The sequence below is a fragment of the Vigna unguiculata genome, chromosome 7, assembly GCF_004118075.2.
Source record: "Vigna unguiculata cultivar IT97K-499-35 chromosome 7, ASM411807v1, whole genome shotgun sequence".
Classification (NCBI taxonomy): domain Eukaryota; kingdom Viridiplantae; phylum Streptophyta; class Magnoliopsida; order Fabales; family Fabaceae; genus Vigna; species Vigna unguiculata.
This window is the reverse complement of record NC_040285.1, coordinates 30,026,313-30,045,323: the sequence shown is the minus strand read 5'-3', so window position 1 is coordinate 30,045,323 and position 19,011 is coordinate 30,026,313. Positions and strand designations below refer to the sequence as shown.

The 19,011-nt window shown below is 32.9% G+C and overlaps 2 protein-coding genes across 3 annotated transcripts in view; one reads left to right on the top strand and one right to left on the bottom strand.

Moving 5' to 3' along the window:
• The window catches only part of LOC114189612 (ATP-dependent DNA helicase SRS2-like protein At4g25120), a 30,236-nt gene extending 13,011 nt beyond the window's left edge, over nucleotides 1–17,225 (top strand). The window contains exons 15-29 of one of the 2 annotated variants that reach the window (XM_028078230.1): nucleotides 4,461–4,527; nucleotides 6,295–6,345; nucleotides 6,755–6,832; nucleotides 7,182–7,388; nucleotides 7,465–7,503; nucleotides 8,276–8,347; nucleotides 8,759–8,845; nucleotides 8,914–8,970; nucleotides 10,591–10,802; nucleotides 10,906–10,999; nucleotides 12,889–12,939; nucleotides 13,787–13,849; nucleotides 13,942–14,001; nucleotides 16,084–16,146; nucleotides 16,958–17,225. In XM_028078230.1, the coding sequence (XP_027934031.1) occupies nucleotides 4,461–4,527; nucleotides 6,295–6,345; nucleotides 6,755–6,832; nucleotides 7,182–7,388; nucleotides 7,465–7,503; nucleotides 8,276–8,347; nucleotides 8,759–8,845; nucleotides 8,914–8,970; nucleotides 10,591–10,802; nucleotides 10,906–10,999; nucleotides 12,889–12,939; nucleotides 13,787–13,849; nucleotides 13,942–14,001; nucleotides 16,084–16,146; nucleotides 16,958–17,047 (1,291 nt within the window). In that variant the 3' untranslated portion in view covers nucleotides 17,048–17,225. Of the gene's footprint in view, nucleotides 1–4,460; nucleotides 4,528–6,294; nucleotides 6,346–6,754; nucleotides 6,833–7,181; nucleotides 7,389–7,464; nucleotides 7,504–8,275; nucleotides 8,348–8,758; nucleotides 8,846–8,913; nucleotides 8,971–10,590; nucleotides 10,803–10,895; nucleotides 11,001–12,888; nucleotides 12,940–13,786; nucleotides 13,850–13,941; nucleotides 14,002–16,083; nucleotides 16,147–16,957 lie in introns of those variants that run through there. The other variant, XM_028078231.1, reaches the window with a different exon arrangement.
• LOC114189613 lies at nucleotides 2,009–3,438 on the bottom strand. Its single transcript, XM_028078232.1, has 2 exons — nucleotides 2,578–3,438; nucleotides 2,009–2,284 (listed from the first exon to the last, which is right to left on the bottom strand). The coding sequence occupies exon 1, from the start codon at nucleotides 3,422–3,424 to the stop codon at nucleotides 2,639–2,641; it is 786 nt and encodes a 261-aa protein (XP_027934033.1). The 5' UTR covers nucleotides 3,425–3,438; the 3' UTR covers nucleotides 2,009–2,284; nucleotides 2,578–2,638.
• Nucleotides 17,226–19,011: the final 1,786 nt, after the last annotated feature.

Here is a 19,011-nt window from a genome sequence, read left to right as displayed (position 1 = left end):
TAATCTGTTGCACGACGAAGCTGATATTGGGGCGAGTATGAGTGAGATAGAAAAGTTTGCCAACCAAGCATCTGTAATTGGTAGGATCAGGAAGGATATCACCTTTCGTTTCATTAATTTTGCCAGATGAGTTTGTAGGAGTGGGAGCAGGTTTACATCCAGTTAATCCAAACTCAGAGAGGATGTCAAGACAATATTTGTGTTGATGCAACACCAGCCTGCGGTGAGAACGAGCAACTTCAAACCTAAGAAAATACTTCAAGTTGCCTAAGTCTTTGATATGAAACTGAGAGTGAAGATAAGACTTTATGTTATTGATAGCGCTAAGATTGTTGCTAGTGAGTGCTATGTCATCAACATAGACCAATAGGGCAGTGAAAGAATCAGAGGTCTTTTGAACAAAGAGAGTAATCAACTGTGCTTTGAACAAAACCATAGGAAATAAGAGCTGTGGTGAGCTTGGCATTCCACTGTCTGCTGGATTGGTGCAACCCGTATAAAGATTTATGAATTTTGCAAACCATTTTTGGAGAAGGAAGACGCATACCAGGTGGGGGCTTCATAGAAACCTCTTAATCAAGTTGGCATGGAGAAAAACATTATCAACACCTAGGTGATGTAAGAACCAACCATAGGATACGACAAGGGCGAGAACAAAGCGAACTGTGGTGAGCTTAACCACCGGAGAGAATGTTTCAAAAAAATCAACACCCACTATTTGCGTAAAGCCCTTGGCAACAAGCCGTGCTTTGTGACGTTGAATGGTGCAGTCTGCATTAAATTTGGTGCAGTAGACCTATCTACACCCCACTGCTTTCTTTCTTGGTGGATGGCTTACAAGTGACCAAGTGTTGTTTCTATCAAGAGCTTCTAATTCAGCAAGCATAGCCTTCTGCCAACACTCAAGTTGATTGGCTTCCTTGAAGGAAGTGGGATCAAGAGTACCAGACAGAGATAAAGAAAAAGCAGTGTGATGGTTAGAACATTTAGCATATGACAGATACGAATGCAAAGGATAAGGTGTGGTATGAGTAGTATTAGATGAAACGACAGTTGAACAATGGTAATCAGAAAGATATGCTGGTGGCCTTTTTGTTCTCCTAGAATTTTGTTGGCAATCAGTGGCTTGATGGGAATCCTGTGAGAGTTTCATCATGTGATGTAGGTAAATCACAATTTGTAAAAGAAGTACTATTAGAGCCATTGTTATTTGTGTTGTCGAAAGGAAGAAGAGTATGAAAACGATCCATGTCAGAAATTGTACTATTAGGTGTATTATCGATAAAATCATCTTTTGCAGTAAGTTTTGGATCATAAGGAAAATGATTTTATAAAAGGTGACATTACGGGATATGAACTTAGAGTTTGTGGTAATGTCATACAAAATATAGCCTTTGGTGCCAGTTTTAACACCTAAAAAAATGGTTTTGATGGCTCTTTTATCAAATTTTGTTCTGCCAGCAAGAAGGGTAGTAGCAAAACCCAAGCATCCAAACACTTTTAATTGTGTTAGGTATGGAAGAGTTCCATGAATTAATTCATATGGGGATTTGAATTTTAAAAAAGGGTTGGGAAGTCTATTGATGATATGTGTGGCATGTTTTACAGCAAAAGACCAAAACGAAGTAGGTAGATGGGATTGAAAAAGTAAGGCACAACTGACATTAAGCAAGTGTTGATGCTTTCTTTCAACAATACTGTTTTGTTGTGGAGTTTCAACACAATATGTTTCATGAATAATGCCTTTATTGTTGAAAAAATCAGTTATTAGGAACTCTTTTGCATTGTCAGATCTTATACGTTTTAATTTCAAGGTGAATTGAGTTTCTATTTACTGAACAAAGCCTGGCAAAATAGTTTTAACATCTGACTTGTGTTTTAAAAGATGTATCCATGTAAAACGTGACAAATCGTCAACAACAGTTAAAAAGTATTTAAAACCATCAAGAGAAGAAATAGCCCGAGGTTCCCACACATCCACATGAATTAACTCAAAAAAAGATGAGCTTTTGCTATTACTATGGGGAAAAGATAATTTTTTTTGCTTAGCAAAATGACATGTATCACAAGGTTGAGAACAATGAAAAGTAATGTCACTATACTTTGTAGACAAATGTTTTAAAATGTGATCAGAAGTGTGGCTTAATCTGTGATGCCATAATGTTGACAGATCTTTGGAAACAACATGTGAAAAAGAGTCACTGGATTGGAAACCACTGATTTGTTGGAGGTAAAATAAGCCATTGAAATATCTAGCTGCACCAATCATCCGAAATTGAGTTTTCTGCATAAGTAAACATGTGGTATTAAAAAACACAATCATGCGGTCAGAATTAGACAAAAGTTTGGGAATGGAAATAAGATAGGCAACAAAATCTGGTACATATAAGACGTTTGAAAGAACTAAATTGCCTAGAATGATTGTGCATGAGAAATTTGCAATAACATTAGTATTATTAGGCAACTTAATATGTATAGGAGAAATGGTATTTAAGGTCTGAAAAAGATTTTTAGAGGGACATATGTGATCAGTGGCATCACTGTCCAAAATCCAAGGAGTTAAGGAAGAGATATCACCTAATGAATTTGCAGATGATGGCTGAATAGAATGGGTAGAAGCCGAATTAATTTGAGACTGCTAGAGAAGAGCTAGGATAGCATTGTATTGCTCTTTGGAGAAACTGAATTGATCAGGAGTAGAGCCTTCAACCAGTTGGGATTGCAGTGGAGCTGTGTCAAGTTCTGCTTCAGCCAAACTAGCAGAGGAAGTGGCACCAACCGAAGAACAAGAAGCTTTTCTGTATCCAGGAGGGAATCCAATGCGCCAAAAACAAGTTTCGATTGTGTGATTCGTCTTTTTACACTTTTCACATAACTTATTGTTTTTGCTAGTTTTGCCAAGATTGAGATTCTTGACAGTGGTATTGAGGGGTTTATTGGATTGTTTGGAGGATTCATTGGATTGTACAGAAAAAGCAACTAAATCTTGATTAGAGGAAGAAGGTGTGCTTACAAATTCTCTTTCGTGTTGCAGGATTAGAGGAAGAAGGTGTTGCTTGATTAGAGAAAAGGTTTTGACAATGGAGGGCATTAGGTCCATCATCATCACTTGAGAGCGAACCTGCGAGTAATCATCATTCAACCCTCGTAGGAACCGTATGACACAATCATCCTCTCTTTCTTTGTGTAACCTTGGAAGGAGGCCACATGAACAGGGTATGGAGCACGTACAAACCAAAACGCACCGATATAGCTCGATTTCTTTCCACAAGATCTTTAATCTTGTGTAATATTCAGAAACGGTGGACGATCCTTGTTTACAACTTTGAATTTGATCTTGAAGATCCGCTACACGAAACTTATCGGAATGGGAAAACCTTTCCTTAAGATCATTCCAAATTTCGAGCGCATTGTCCATCCACATCACGGATTGCTTGATGGAGGGTGTCTTTGATCGTATTAGCCATGACATGACCATTCGGTTGGATCGCCACCAAACGTTGTGCAGAGGATCACTGAGCAGAGGGTAAGGAAGAGTGCCTTTGACGAATCTTTTCTTATTCTTTGTTTCTAGAGCAACCAACATTTCACGTTGCCATTGATGAAAGATGGTCTCTGTTAATGGTGGTGAGATGAGTACAACAGCTGGATTTTCACCAGGATGAAGGTAAAGAGGGTTTGCTGGATTGATAAGATGATCTGGTGGTGTGTTGTTTTGGCTGGATTGAGCAATGGTTGATCAAAGATAGCAAAGAAAGATGCGGAAGCAAGGAGGGAAATTCCTAAACTGATACCACAACATGGATTAAGAAAAACCAAACTTTGCATTACACTTGTTGATCAACTCAACTATTTCAGTACAAGAGAAAGCCATTTATAAGGCTGAGGATACAAAGTAGAGAAGAAAAGCTAACCGAAATAATAGAAGAGAAAGCTAGCTAACTAACTCAAACAGAAAAACTTTGTATATCTAATTGTAATACTGTGTTTTGTTGCTTTGTAAGAGCGTGCATGACACATCTTATTTTCTAAGAGGTTGCATTTCTTTTTATAAGTAAAGTATTTTTATTTATTCCGTTTTAATGTGAATGCCATAGAAAGTAATCTACTTATCCATGTTTAATTGAATAACAATGGCTTGTTGTTGAAACTAGGATAATCAGCCCTATACATCAAGGCTTCCCCCTGGAATATTGATTATTACAAAAATAATTTTAATGAGCAATATTTCTTTTGAATGTGGGTGTTTTTATTTATTTATTTATTTATTTAGGGCGTGTTTCTTGCTTTTGTGGTTGTCCCTTAAACTTCAATGTGAATTTCTTAGTTCCATGGCATCTTGATAATTACCTAAGCTAGTCCTTTGTGCTTTGAATTAGTTCATAGATGCGCTTTTTCTGTATTAATTTGCTGTATAGTGTCTTTGATATAATGACATTCATAGCTGTTATTGATAACAGAAGTGAGCTTACTCATGGAAGGAAGGTTTTAACGACTCTAGAGATGATATCAAAACTTACTCAGAGGGTAAACTCTTTCTGCAAACTTCAATCACTAATCTAATTTATATTTGCAAATTGCAATTATTGAAGCAATCTTTGTTGGTAAATGGAAAGAAACTATATCTTGGTGATGTTTGGTCGTTCTATCTTAGATATGTATGGAGAACATTGAATAAGAAATTTTTTTATAACAGAGGATAAACACAGACACATGCATAGAACATCTGGTCATGCACTAAGCATTTGTACTAAAAATATTTCTTCAACGATTGTTAGAAATATTAGGTTATGATGCTTACTGCAATCAAGTGCTGGATATTGTGTCCTGTTCTAGCTAGTTAGTTATGAGTTACTGAGAGTTGGGCTTTCAGTTGCAGTTAGTTAGACTTTGTTGTGGTTAGGATTAATGTAATAAATATCCCTCGTGAATAATTGTGTACTCCAACAACTTAATATATATACCCTGTATCAAATTCAGTTTGAATTATTCTAGAAAATGATCTTTTTCAGAAATTTAGGTGGCATTTACTTTGAACATTTTCTGTTTTAATTTCCAAAAGACAACAGAAAATGAAGCTGAAAATATGTTTGATAGAATATTAGAAAGCATTTTCTGAAGAAAATGATTTAAAAAATAAGCCAAATTTGTAAACCTTGAGAAAGGATTTTAAGCGATACTTAGTCTCACAATCAATTTTTACGATGATATTTGCAACTATTTATTATTATAATTGTCATTTTTAGTTGATGTGAGATTTTTAAATCCCCATCCTCTCTAGCATTGTATGGCTTGGCACATGTTTAACTTGAGTGACTGTTTAATAGATCTAGGGTAAGTTTGATACCATCGTAGAAAGCATTATAAGGCTTGGCACATATTAGTCGATATTTGTACCCACTTATGAGATCTCTAACAAAATTAAAGGAGAATGTTTTCATTTTCTTTTGTTGTTCCTCTGCACAAGTGACAATCAACTCCTCATCCTTGCGATCATGTTCATCAAACATCACTCTGCTAATGGTTTCTGACATAGACATTATAGTTGTCTGCAACGGTGCCTAATATGATGTTGGTGCCATGTCACATTTTTTGTACAACATAGCTATTTGACAGCAATGAAATATACTTTAAGTTGGGGGTGGCACTGGATGTGGATGTGGTGGTGCTGTAGGACACGACAAATGTTGGAATCGGTGGTGAATGATGGGTAGACAGGCGAGCGTGAGTTTATGGTGTGCTAAACTACAAATTCAAAACGAAAACTAAAAGTGAAACCAGACAGGTTTTCGATTATAGGTTTAAGATATTAGATACGTTCCCAATTTTTTGTATTATTTTTCGTCATTTTAGTAATAAAGAATCATGGAAAACATCCTTGTGTGACGGTCTTAATGTAGTGTTAATTACAAATATCTCTTTTGATTATAAAATTCACTGGTGAAAATCATCATCCACACTAGTTTTGTGTTTTTAGTCATTACTATCATGACCTAAAAGATATACTTGAATTTTAGATAGATGAAAATAAGAAGTATTTATTATGGATGAATTTAATATATTCGAAATTTTATAGAAGTGCAAAATCACATTTTACCTTTTTCTTTTTACAAAGCTCGATGGTATCTATTTCTCGATGTTGCTAATTTACTAGGTTATTGTAGTACCTTTGTTTTTCTAGTAGTTGTTGGTTTTCTTTTGAACTAAGAGAGGATGCCTTATCAGTATGTTTAATTCTCTCCTCTTACTTAATAGTAATTTAGTCGGGGCAATATTTATATTTTTTGGTGACAGGAAAAATCAATCTCAGCTATCATAACTTCTGTGGCAAACATGATACCCGAGGTTTGTCTGGCATCTTTTCTTTACTTGGAATCTTTTCTATAGTATCCTATTAGTGCATGGGTTATTGCATTTCCTTAAAGTGCTACAATCAATTTGCTTAACTTACTGGTAGCTGTTGTTTGAACGGTTTCTGTTTATTTTTAATCATTTGTTGATATTTTATAGCTCTAACTCTACGAAACATTCTTGTGTGTCATACAATTGTATTAGTGTACTACCTAACATTTTATTTAAGATTTCTTGCTTCTTTTGTTAGATAAATATGAAGATTTTGACATAAATTTGGATGGATTTGACAATAAGCAGATAGCTTTTTTTTTTTTTTTTTTTATCAAATTATTCCTTACAAATACAATGTCATATTCTTCAATATCTATTTAATAATCATTCCATGAATTTTGAATTTCAGAAATACCTTCTTGAGCAACGGGCAATCACTGATGTTGATGGAGGCACATTCCTTAATGAAGACTATGACATCAGATCTGTAAGTTTTAGATGCAAGAGGAAAACTTAGGTTACCATTAGAGATTGTTGTGTCAGGAAAAAAATGGTTGTTGTGTTTGTAATGTACATATATCGAAAACTTAAAAAAAAATATTAATAGTAATCATCGTGTATGCTTTTGCTCTTTTAACTGTAACTCTAGTTGGACTCTTGCATTACACTCGTGTTCTACATATTACTCACATACCCTTTTACTACTACAACAATTTGGGTGTACTTATATTTTCGAAAACATGGGATCACTCTTACACATGGTATTAGATATTGGGGTAGAAGTCTGAAGTTTTAATCATTTTGATCCAGACCTTGTTCATCCATGGTTTCTTCAGGTTCTTCAATACCTATTAGACGATGTCTCTGAGTTTCTATCCACTAAATTTGTTGAGGTAGAAAGGGAAAGGGAAATATCAGAAGATAAGGGCTGCGTTTTTGTTTTAAAAGCATTCATTGATTATTTATTTGAACGTGAGAGAGAAAATTTTCGAGCTCGAAGGAGAGACAATGAAAACTCTGTGACACTGACTACCATCCATCAGGTACTTGTCTCACTTGATTAGCATCTAATTGAATTTAGCTCAATGATAACGAAGGTTTAAGTTTCTTTACTTGCAGGCAAAAGGTTTAGAGTGGGATGTTGTCTTCATAGTTAAGGTATATTGCTCTTTGTCAAAGCTCTTAACAGAGGGATATGTGATTTCTTATGTTTCTAAGAAATATATCATAACAGTTTTATACCTCATTTTTCATCTTAACCTTGGATGACTATATGGCTATATTTACACCTGAATAGACTGCAACATGACCATGCTGCTCATTGGAAGTCAGTGAGTCAGCATACTTGGTGAAAAGGTGCACCAAAAATACTTTTTTTCCCTTTCAGAAATTAATTGGATATTGAGTTACAACCATTATCAATTTGTTGCAGTTTAGAACTAGAGGAACACATCTTTGTTGTCACCTGAATCTTTATATGTGATTACCTTTTTCATGATAGTAACTTCTTGCTGTGTTTGGCATATTCTTTTATTGTTATTTAAAAAGTTTGTTATTTTTTTTTTGTTTGTGATCCTTTAACAATATATTGACCGACATTTTAACCTGGTCATCTGCAACATGTCCTTGCAATTACTCATTGGAAGTCACTAACTGATATTAATTTATTTGGTAAATCGTGTCACAAATTTAACCAGGTTTCTTGTGAATTAGTTTTTAACTAATCCAATTGTTGTTGTATGGTTTATGCAGCCTACCTCACCCAGTAAGATTAGACTATTTTGGTTAATGTTCACTTTTGTTGTTTGATTACCTTGTGTGGGGGGATCATAGGTCCTTGGTTTGTTCAACAACTTACTACAATTTTTTTTGAATTACCTTTGTTTTTTGGACTGTGTTTCCTTCACTGGTAATTTGTTGTATCAAATAGGCAAATGACTCTGAGATCCCGCTGATACATAATTTCAAGGGTACCTTAAAGGACACTGCAGCCTTGGTTGAGGTATGTTGTTATTGTTTTATAGTTGGATGGATTATTTGTATGTTCATTTGTCTTCAACTGGATTGTTTTTGTTGAAATATGGGTGTAAATATTGCACATTTACTGTACAAAAAATATACATTTATTGAATAATAAATATAGATTTGATTGTAAGAAACCCCTAAAATTAAGGGATTGAGATTAGGAGTTTATTTGGTAGATTTGCTCCTATTTTAGAGTCTTTATTTCAGGAGATTTATTTCCTTTATTTCAGGATATTCCTGTCCTTTTATTAGGATTTCATTTTCCCTCTAAATACCAATGTATTGTTTCTTTTTGATATCAAGAAAAATAATACCATAATTGTTGGTTACAGCCTACACATTTTTTCACGGTTTTAAATTATGATTCTACTTATTGTGTCATTCCTAGGAAGAAAGACGCTTGTTGTATGTTGCAATGACTCGTGCTCGGCAGAAGCTTTTTATGCTTTACGTATTGATGGACTCAAACTGGCAGGTTTGTTTAGTATAATTTTAAACTCAACTTCTTAATTGTCAGATTTTGCTAATGCTGTGCATTTCTAGATGCTTCAACCGTCAAGATTTCTGAAAGAAATCCCTGGTAGTCTTATAGAAGTTCAGGTATTTTTCTTGCCTTTTTATAAATTATTTTTGCTATTAAACTGTAGTACAATAACTGTTTTGAAGTACATACCCTTTTTGTTGTCATGGTCCGCTCTAAAACCATGACTAGCAGAATGGTTAACACCAACTCAAATTACCTTTAGCTTGAAAAGCTTACGGATCACACTGAATAAGGAGTACATGCTCCAACAAATAAAAAACGAAATTAATGGAAATTTGATGGAGATTTCTCTGTATTTCCAACATCTCAAGGATAATAAACACATGTCAATCACTTAATGGAGGTAGCTAGGATTCATCAAAGAAGTTCCTATCATTTAAATATTTAAATATAATTAATAAAAAGGAGAGTTCTCTAACAAAGGTATTCAACCATATCACATCAAGCCCAATGAGTTATATGTATTGCAAAAATTAAACACTCTGTCCTTATATACTTGCATTATATAATAATTTATACTAAATTTGAACCACAATAACGGCCACCACTCAAAATGATGGGTCCTAACTAGTGAAACTTTGAAATCTTTCCTTGAGCTAGGTTTTGGGATGTGCCTTGCCTCTGCAGTTACATTTTCCAAGAGAAGAAGGAACAAAGACTTCACAAGTTTCCTGGACAATTATAGGAACAAAAATAGATGACAAAGCATAGAAGCGGGATTAATGGAAGGGAGTGTGACAGCTTAATAAATTATAGATAGGATGAGGATTGCAATTTGTCAGATTTAATCTTGAACCAACCAATTGACATTAAGCAAAGTTTCCTTTCATATATATAAGCCATACTTCAAGAATTGAAGTAGGTGATGTAGGACTTCCCACCCCAGCCTTCCAGAGATGGTAGGCGAGCCTACCAAATAGAAAATTTATTAAGATGAACTATAGACTTTGATACCATTTCAAACTTGATCTTAAAATTGACATTAAAAGAATTTGTCCAGAAGATATAGAAGCCACACTCCAAGAATTGAGGTAGGTGATATAGGATTTCCCAACCCAAATTAAACATATAACATCTCAAATAGCCAAGTCAGCGTCTTATAGTGGTTTAGCAAAAGAATGGATTATCTCAAGTTTAGAAGAAAACAATTTCTCTCTTATTGAGTTTCATTACATGCATCTGATATATATGTATAGACACACACACACACATTAACTGGATAAATTTTGAAATAAGCATTGCCTATTCTTCTAGGAAACAAATTCCTAAATTGTGGGATTGATATGCTAGTAATAAAATGAAGATACAGTCAAAAGCAATAAGAATCAAATCTGAAACTTCCTAAAATATTTCAACATATTATCTATTCGTGTATTTGAAATAATATGTTAATTCTAGAGGCGAGGTTGAATACAGTTTAAATTTTTTCACAAATGCTTGGAAAACAGTAAGCAAATGGTAGACTATTAATAGATGAGTGCCTATATTCTTAAAAAGGATTTTGGCAAAAGCAACTTTCAGAAAACTTGAGTGTAAAGGTTTATTTAAATAGACAGTCTACAAACACAGTTCCCTAGCATGTATCTTCTTCCTAGCATGTATCTAGGTTCTGGGAATATCACATTTATGCTTAAGTATAACAACAGAGGTCCAGTGAATTGTATATTCTTGTGTAGGGTGAAACAAATTTACAAGAACTACAAATAAAGCACGAAGCTTTTCAAAAGGAACCTACCCCTTGTACCACTGACTTGTTGATAAAAGAGAGACAAACTGAAGCAGATGTGGTCCCTATGCCTCCTGAAATACTTGATAATCATTCCAGTGAGATTTCCAATGAGCTTGCGCTATTTGCTGAGGCAAACAGTGGAAATGATTTCTTAAGAAGGTTTCGCTATTTCATTAATCATATTACTGTTATTTGTTATTGATCTAATATGTATTTAGTTTTAGAACATTAATGTTAATGATTACGTATTAGTTTTTGGCAGATTTAGTGTTCAGGACAGATCTATTGTTTCCCATTTATTCCATCAATGGGCCAAAAAGAAAGCATTTCAAGATCCAAAGAGATTGCTTGACAAGGTGATTGTTGATAACTGCATGTAATTTTATTTTAAATTAAATATCAAGATCAGGTAATTGAAATTGGATTTTTTATTTACTCTAGAATAGTTAGTAGTTAAGATATTTAGGTCTAATTTGTTTTTGTTTTTCACTTTCTTCCTATCTCATCCTTGAATTTTTTATGTAATCATGGTAGTTAGGAACTCTCCTAGTCATCTCTGCTTAATTAAGAATAAAGCCGCCTTATAATATATAAGTGGGGTGCAATTATCACATTACAAATAAATTTTGTGAGGTTGAGTTAGGCATACACCCACTTACTAAGAGGATGGAAGTCATACAACATGACCTTAAAGTGAAGGTTGACATTCCCATGCAATTTTGATAACAAGTCATCCATGAGCGTTGCCCACAATCCAAAACATATCAATTTGATAGGCACTTCATCAAAGATAATCTTGATAGAGGTCTTGTGGTTACAACCTATTGTACTACTAAGAGTCTACCTCATGGTAGATTCCTGGATCTTCTAGCCAAGTTGGGAATGATTGATATTTATTTACCAACTTGAGAGAAAGTGTTGGAAATAGCCTATTGTTAGAATAAAAATATTCTCAATATTCCTATACTGATTAGAGGGAAATTTTTTTCACAATGCCATATTCATTTCAACATCTTTTTGTTTCCTTTTTCTGGAGAGTTTGATTGCTACAAATAGAGGTGATGTGTGTATTGTGTATAATTGTTATCATTGAAATAATTTTTTATTTTCTTACACAGTTCGAGTATGGTACATTGATTAGTGTCAGCGTGACTTTCACCTGTTTTCTAGCTAGTGAACAAAACAGTTGCAACAATCTGTCCCTACAAATCGATGCCTTTCCATGCAACCAAACTTGCATCTCATCCACAAATCACCTCAAATCATCCATGGTTACAGTACTCACCCTGATTATTAGCGAAGTGTTAGAGTCCGTTTGGGGTGGTTGCACTCATTACATTACTTATTGTTATTGTTTGTCCTTATGAAAAACTTTAAAGATTAGTATTTTGAAATGGAGGGAGTAGTTTTATAAATGTCAATAATGTTACATTCATGATTCTGAGGGTCTTAGTTGTTATATTAGTTAACTAAGAACATCTAAAATTCAAGGGTCTTATAATATGCACATAAGGAGTCTTACTCTACTTTAAATGAGTCTTACCATGTCACATCACTTTTAAGCAATTTACTATATTTTTGCTAATTTACTATATTCAAATATTGTATTTTATTTTTGAGATTCAGGTTCTGATTACAAGCCTAGTTCTTAATTTTAAGGCCCCATCGTACCACATCAGCTTGCCCCAATAGGAGTTCCTTATGAAATTGGTTCCTTCAATTTAATGCGCTTTTTAAGACTTCCACATTGGAGATGTTTAAAGGTCTTTCATAATCAACAAAATATCCCCAACTTTTATTGTTTAAATTTCGGAAATTTGTGGGGATTGTACAAAATCCCTTTGCAAAAATTCATATAATGAAACACATATGAAAGTAAGGCCATTTTATCTTTAAAACAGTGGTGGAACTCAATAACTACTGAGACTTCTATGGGGTTTTTTAATGGTTGGACTTGGGAATTACAAACTAAGTGATTGATCAAGTGCCTCACTATCGATTTCAAGGAAATAGTGCTTTAAATGCCTGTTAGTGTTCCTTATGCTGTTATTATAAAATACATATATTTCATTATATTTTATCTTCATTTTATATATAATTAACAACGATTGGTAGCTTAAGCATTTCTAGATATTGTGCGCTATAATATTAAGATATCGTTTTAGATAAGTATTGTAGGATGTACACCGTGAATATAATTTATATTTTCTTATATGGTAACTAAATCACTTTTTCCTATCAACAGGTTAGTTTTGTAATTGATGAACGCCTGAGACAGAAGAAAAACAAAAACAAGGTCCAGCAATATCCATATTTTTCTGAGCTCTGTTTTATGCTGCCTATTGTTCCCTCTTTCTTGTTTGTGTACTTTGTATTGACAGACTTTCAGTTATGTGGAATGAACCCTGTTACAAAGAGACATGTCTCTAACAAACCCTTTGGATGCTTTTTTCGTCATTTACATTGAAGTGCATGTGCATATTTTATTAAGCTTGTGTTGAATATTTCCACTATTTAAATTTAAATGTATTGGACATGAAATATGGGAGCTACTTAAGAACAGTGTTGTTGAATAGTTGCTATAACACTGTTACGTTGCGGAATCCCTTGGATCTGCAATTGCAACCATGTCCGCTTATGTGGACACTGAGGTTTCTTGGCTGTCACATGCATCCTGTTGTCATCTCGGTCAAGTCTCCAGACAGTAGGACTTTTGAGTTAATATTGTGCCAATTTTTTGTTCATTTTGTTTTTATTTGCATACGGCTTAATTTGTATACATGTATAATAGATATATCTTTCAACCATTATGAAAATTCCACTATTTGCCCGCTGTGATATCTGCTATATGATGTGGATATAGCGGATTATTGGGTATCCGCCACTTTCTCCGGTCTGCAATTGGTGACACTGCTTAAGAATAAGATTACTGTGCTTAAATGCTTTGGGGCTCATGTGTTGATATTCATATTCTTCCCAAAGTATCTTGATAATTGCTTGGGTATCTGTCCAATATTGTTCTCATTTAATGAAAGTTCTCCAATCTCACATGACAACTGTTTATGGTGTAAATGTCTTATTTTTCGTTTTACAAAAATATCTTGATAATTGCTTTGGATCCTAATTTCTAATTTCGTTTTCAGGACTTATTGAATACATTAAAACCTTGCTTAAGCTGTGACGAAGCATTTCAGTATGCTCAATATGTAAGCACCTTTATATATTATTTAAACTAAACATGATTCCATTTCTAGGATACTGCATCTTTAGAACAAATCTAATATTTATTTCCTGATAGGTTTTGAGATGGGAGCAGATTCCTGCTGATAAACGTGCTTATCTTATGAGAGAAAAACAGGTTTTCTGGATTTTCACTAGTTACTATTTGGCTTAGAAAATTAGTATAGATTAATGTGAATAATTTGTATCTTACATCATCTCGTATTATATTTTTTAGATTTTTAAATTGTTTTCTTCTGTTGGAAATATTTTAGTTAATACAGATAGGAAATAATATAGTCATGCATCACATGATAAATGCATTTACCATTTAGTACTAATGGGTTTTATTTGTTTGAAGAAGTTTTGCATAGTTAATATTAGCCTAGAGTCTCTTGAAGACACAAAAGATGAATAAATACTTCCTCTGAATCACACAGAGAATAGATCAACTTTCCTAGCAATAGTAGTAATACCTAAGAACCCCTTTAGGAAAAGTTATCGCTCTACCCACACTAAGTTTTTCAAACCTATTTTAAGAACACTGAGATAAACTCTTTGCAATCATAGCACTAGAACTCTGGTTCTCAAAAGGTAAGTTTTCAAGTGAAAAGGAGTTCTATTTAAAGCCATTCGAGATTTGGTTCTGGTAGCTGAAAAGGCAAATCCAAAACTGCCATTGATAATCGATTATCATAATCGATTATTTCAGTGCATTTTCTAAAAACAAAAGTTTAAATAGATAATCGATTATCCAAGGAAATAATTAATTATTCTAGTGGGTTTTTGAAAAATTGAACACAATTTAAGATAATCGATTATCCTTAAGTGATAATCAATTATCATAACGAATTTTACAAAAATAAGAGAATCCAAAAAGATTAAGAGCATGCTGATGATTGTGAGTCAATCTAAACTACTTTACAACATGATTAACTTATTTACAAGAAGACTTTAAACATTAAAAGCTTGTTTTCAAATTATCTTTCGATTTGTTTGAGATTCTTTGTCATCATCAAAATCTTTAAGTCTTTTGCTCTCCACTGAGATACCATCCACATGCAACTTAAATTCTCTTACCAAAGCTAGGTAGTGTCAATCGTAAACTGAGCTTTGATTGTGAGTTCTTTTTACGCATCAATCAAGTTTCTGGAGGTGAGTATAAATGTCTTCCTCTAGTACGAGTCTCTAGTTTCTCTCATTGACGGCAAACCAGGGCTGTTCGCATTTGATGAAATAAAGACGCATAATAGGAAACTCAACTTGAACAGTTGGCAATCCTGTTCGGCGCTCACCTGATTAAGTTGCACGTCCTGCTTGTATTCTGTTCACTCACATGCAGACCAATTCTGTTGATAATTCTTCTCACAATCGATTTACTATTAATACACTATCATACAATTCTATTATATGTCTACACTTGGATCTTATTTATGATCACATATTAGGGTACAAAATAATCGGTCATAAATACAATTATACTAGAGAAAGAATCAAGTCCCTAAATTGCAGATACTGGATCCCTAATTTATAGTGATAATTATTTCCATATTTAGTGCGTATCAAATATGCTTATCTTTCATGATTAATTGGCCTTGATTTTCAGGTCTTGTATGCTCTCTTTAGTTTTTTTTTAAACCTAGTTCACCTGTTCACATTAAAAATATGTTTTCCATACTTTTTGGGTCTTTTGGGTTCAAACTCGAGGTAATACTTGTCAGGTGCTTCTGATAAGTTGGGGCTGTGCTAATGTAGTACTTCTTGCTTGGTCATGTAACATTACATGTGTTCCTTCCGTCTTGGGATTTGTCATTTTTGATTTTGTCTCTCATGTAATATTTTGTAATTTAGGGACCTTGGTATTTTTTATTTATTTCCTGAGAAAGTGTGTTTTAGGAATATTAGGTTTCTTAATTGCTTTAGGAATCTGTGTTAGAAGTCTTATTAGGATGGGGCAATGGGCAACACAGAATTGTAGTGATTGTATATCTGTAGGCACTAGATTGAATCGTTTATATTAATAGGTGCGAGTGGCTCAACAAGATCCTATAATTGTTGGTCTAAATAAGTCGATACACTAAACCAACACTATGCAAAGCATTTATGTAATTTTTCCGCTGCTACTGAGTGATATGCATAAAAAGTATTTTCGTGGGATTGAGGTATGTCGTTGTTTTCATATTCAATATGAGACTTAGGAGTATGTTTTTCACTTTTTCAGGAACATTTTCTGAAATTAAAGATTGAGAATGCAATGGGTTCGGCAACGCCGACTGTCAAGCAGGTAACAATTCTTGGTTAGAAGACATTTAATTTTTTGGAATTCATGTCTTGTGGTATATGGTTAATTAAAGTTAGGATATGAAGTTATTCTTCATAATGAACTTCACAAAAATTCAGAAGACTTGGATAAAATATTGTGTTGCATTTCTTACAAAGTAGTTTATATCTAACTTAAATCTTATAAAATTGGTTTCTAAGGTGATGATTATCCCCACTTATATATTTATATATAGTAATTTGGAATGATCTCTAGTCAATGATGGACTTAGTGTTTTCCCCGTACACCCCTTCACATCCATCACTACTAGGCCTGGAACATAGATAATACGATGAGCGACCTTTTTAGTGGATCTAAGACGATATAATCTTACAAAGTGATTTAGACTTAACATACCTTTCGTTTACTAACTTAATACCTAATGGTGGTGGTGTCACATTTCACAAGAAGTCTCCATCTCCAATGTTTTCATTCCTTAGTTAGCATTGCTAATGATCTGTGTCAACTTTCACATAGAAAGACGATTAAAACGAAACTTTTCCAACTATGGTTCATTGATTTTCTTGTTGAAACTTCAATATTTTCTTAAGCATCAAATTGTTTTCTTCGCATGCCTTAGAATACTTTTCATATCACCAATTTTTCCATTTTGAGATTCATAGTTTGTTTCGGTAGTGTAGATAACTTGCATTTATTTCTTGATAATGATTCGGTGTACAAATGGAGATTATTGTGCTTTATTGTCTTTTGGGGGTATTGTTAGGCATGTAAATTTGTAGTTTGAATATGACATACGTAGCAATTGTTTTCGCAGATCTCATATTTGAAAAAACTTGGTTGCACCGTTACCCCTACATCTCGTCTTCATGCGTCTCATCTTATTGAGCAGTACAAATCACTGTAAGAATCCAGAACTACGAAACCTTCCTTTCGGTCTCCATACACTGAATTTCAATGTAAGATTATATTGCAGAATTGGTTTGCAGCTTGCTTACAATTTTTTTTTAACTAAACGGATGGACCTTTTTGAATTCCAACCATCTACTAAATTTTTTCTATTGTTATGGAACAGTTATTTTATGTTATCGCATTTGTTTTCTTTCTGTAAGTTGTTCATACAATGTATGTATGTTGTCAAATTTATAGAAGGATTACTACAAAAAGTAGACACTGGCTATAATTTTATATAATATATACGTCTTTTGAATAGTATATAATTACTAAAGGAAATTATACTTGTTTTTATTGGGTTATTAGGATTTCGTCCTATACCTCTTCTATGTTTTCAGATCAATATAAAATTCTTTTAATTGTTTTAATATTATACTAACACTATAAATTATATTAATTCTTCTTGATTGGTAGAAAAAATATAATTTAATATTATAAGAGTGATTATCGTAAATGTGAAAACATTTCGGAATGTAATTGTGACTTCCTCTAATTATAAATACGGTCTCAGTTAACGATGGCTGTATAAATGTTTTTAAAGAACAAAGTTCAGGAAGTAGAATTACGATGCTGACACGTCTGCCTTAAGCACCATTGTACATCAAAATCTTGAGAGAAAGAACTTATTTCCTCTTCTTATCTTGATTATATCACAAGAGTCTTTATAATGATTAAAAAACAAGTCTCAAAAATATCATCCATTGCAAAGTAGCTTAAGCTCCTCCAGAAGATATAGAAATTTTTTTGTTTGAACGACAGTCTTATGGGGATAGTTTATTTTTCAGAGGATTTAAAGTGTTTTATTCAGTTAAGAAAAAATTAAATGGTAAAAAAATATTGCAAAATTAAGTTCTTATAACTATAGAATTTTAAATTTCACTGAAAAAAAAAATTAAATTATTTACTTTCTGGTCTTATTCTATTGTCTTGATTCACCCTTGTTTAGTTCCTCTCATTTTCTTTTAATCTTTTCCATTTATATATGAAAAGTAACGTAGAAGAGTCAATATATGTATATTTATTTTCTTAAATTTTTGACAACAACAAAATGTAAAGTATAAAGAGTTCGAATTATTTTTAAATTTTAATATTTCAAAATCTTGTAAATTCATTGTTTTAACTGTATTTAATGGGTTATTAATTGTATTTTTTTCTTTCTATTGTACAAATAATTTCTTAGGAGATATTTTCTTCTCCGACAAATGTAAATGAAAAAATATTATGAATGTCTAGATTATTTGCACATGATTATATCAATGATAATCACCAATAAATATAAACCTACTCAGAATCACATCATCACATCTCTCCTCACCTGTCCTTATTAGTCACCTAGTGCAAGTAATAATGGTTGATTTTTGTAATTTATAATAAAACTTGTACATAAGAAGTGCATCCATTTGGATAATAAAAAAAAAAGTAATTCGTCAATTTTAAAACTTTGTACGAAAATTAATACGTAGCTCTCCACTTATTTGTTTATTATGCCCAACTTATTTGTTTATTTTGTTTGCCTATTCTTTTCTTCAAGTCACCATTTAGTACAAGTAATAATGGTTGATTTTTGTAACTTATAGTCAAACTTGTGATACATAAGAAATGCATTTCTGGATAATAAAAGAACAAAATGATCAGTAAATTTTTAAATTTTGTACGAATATTAATACGTAGCTCTCCACTATTTGTTTATTATGCCCCACTTATTTTCCTAAATTGTTTGCCTATTCTTTCCTTTAAGCCACACCTAGTATAAGTAATAAGGGTTGATTTTTGTAACTTATTATCAAATTGTACATAAGAAGTGCATCCTTTGAATAATAATAAAAAAAATGATCAAAAAATTTTAAAACTTTGTACGAAAACTAACACGTAGCTCTAAACTTATTTGTCTACTATGACCCACTTATTTTATTTGCC

Bases quoted from the DNA above. Each gene is read 5' to 3' on its own strand.
- LOC114189613 (XM_028078232.1), bottom strand. From the start codon at position 3,424: ATGTGGATGGACAATGCGCTCGAAATTTGGAATGATCTTAAGGAAAGG.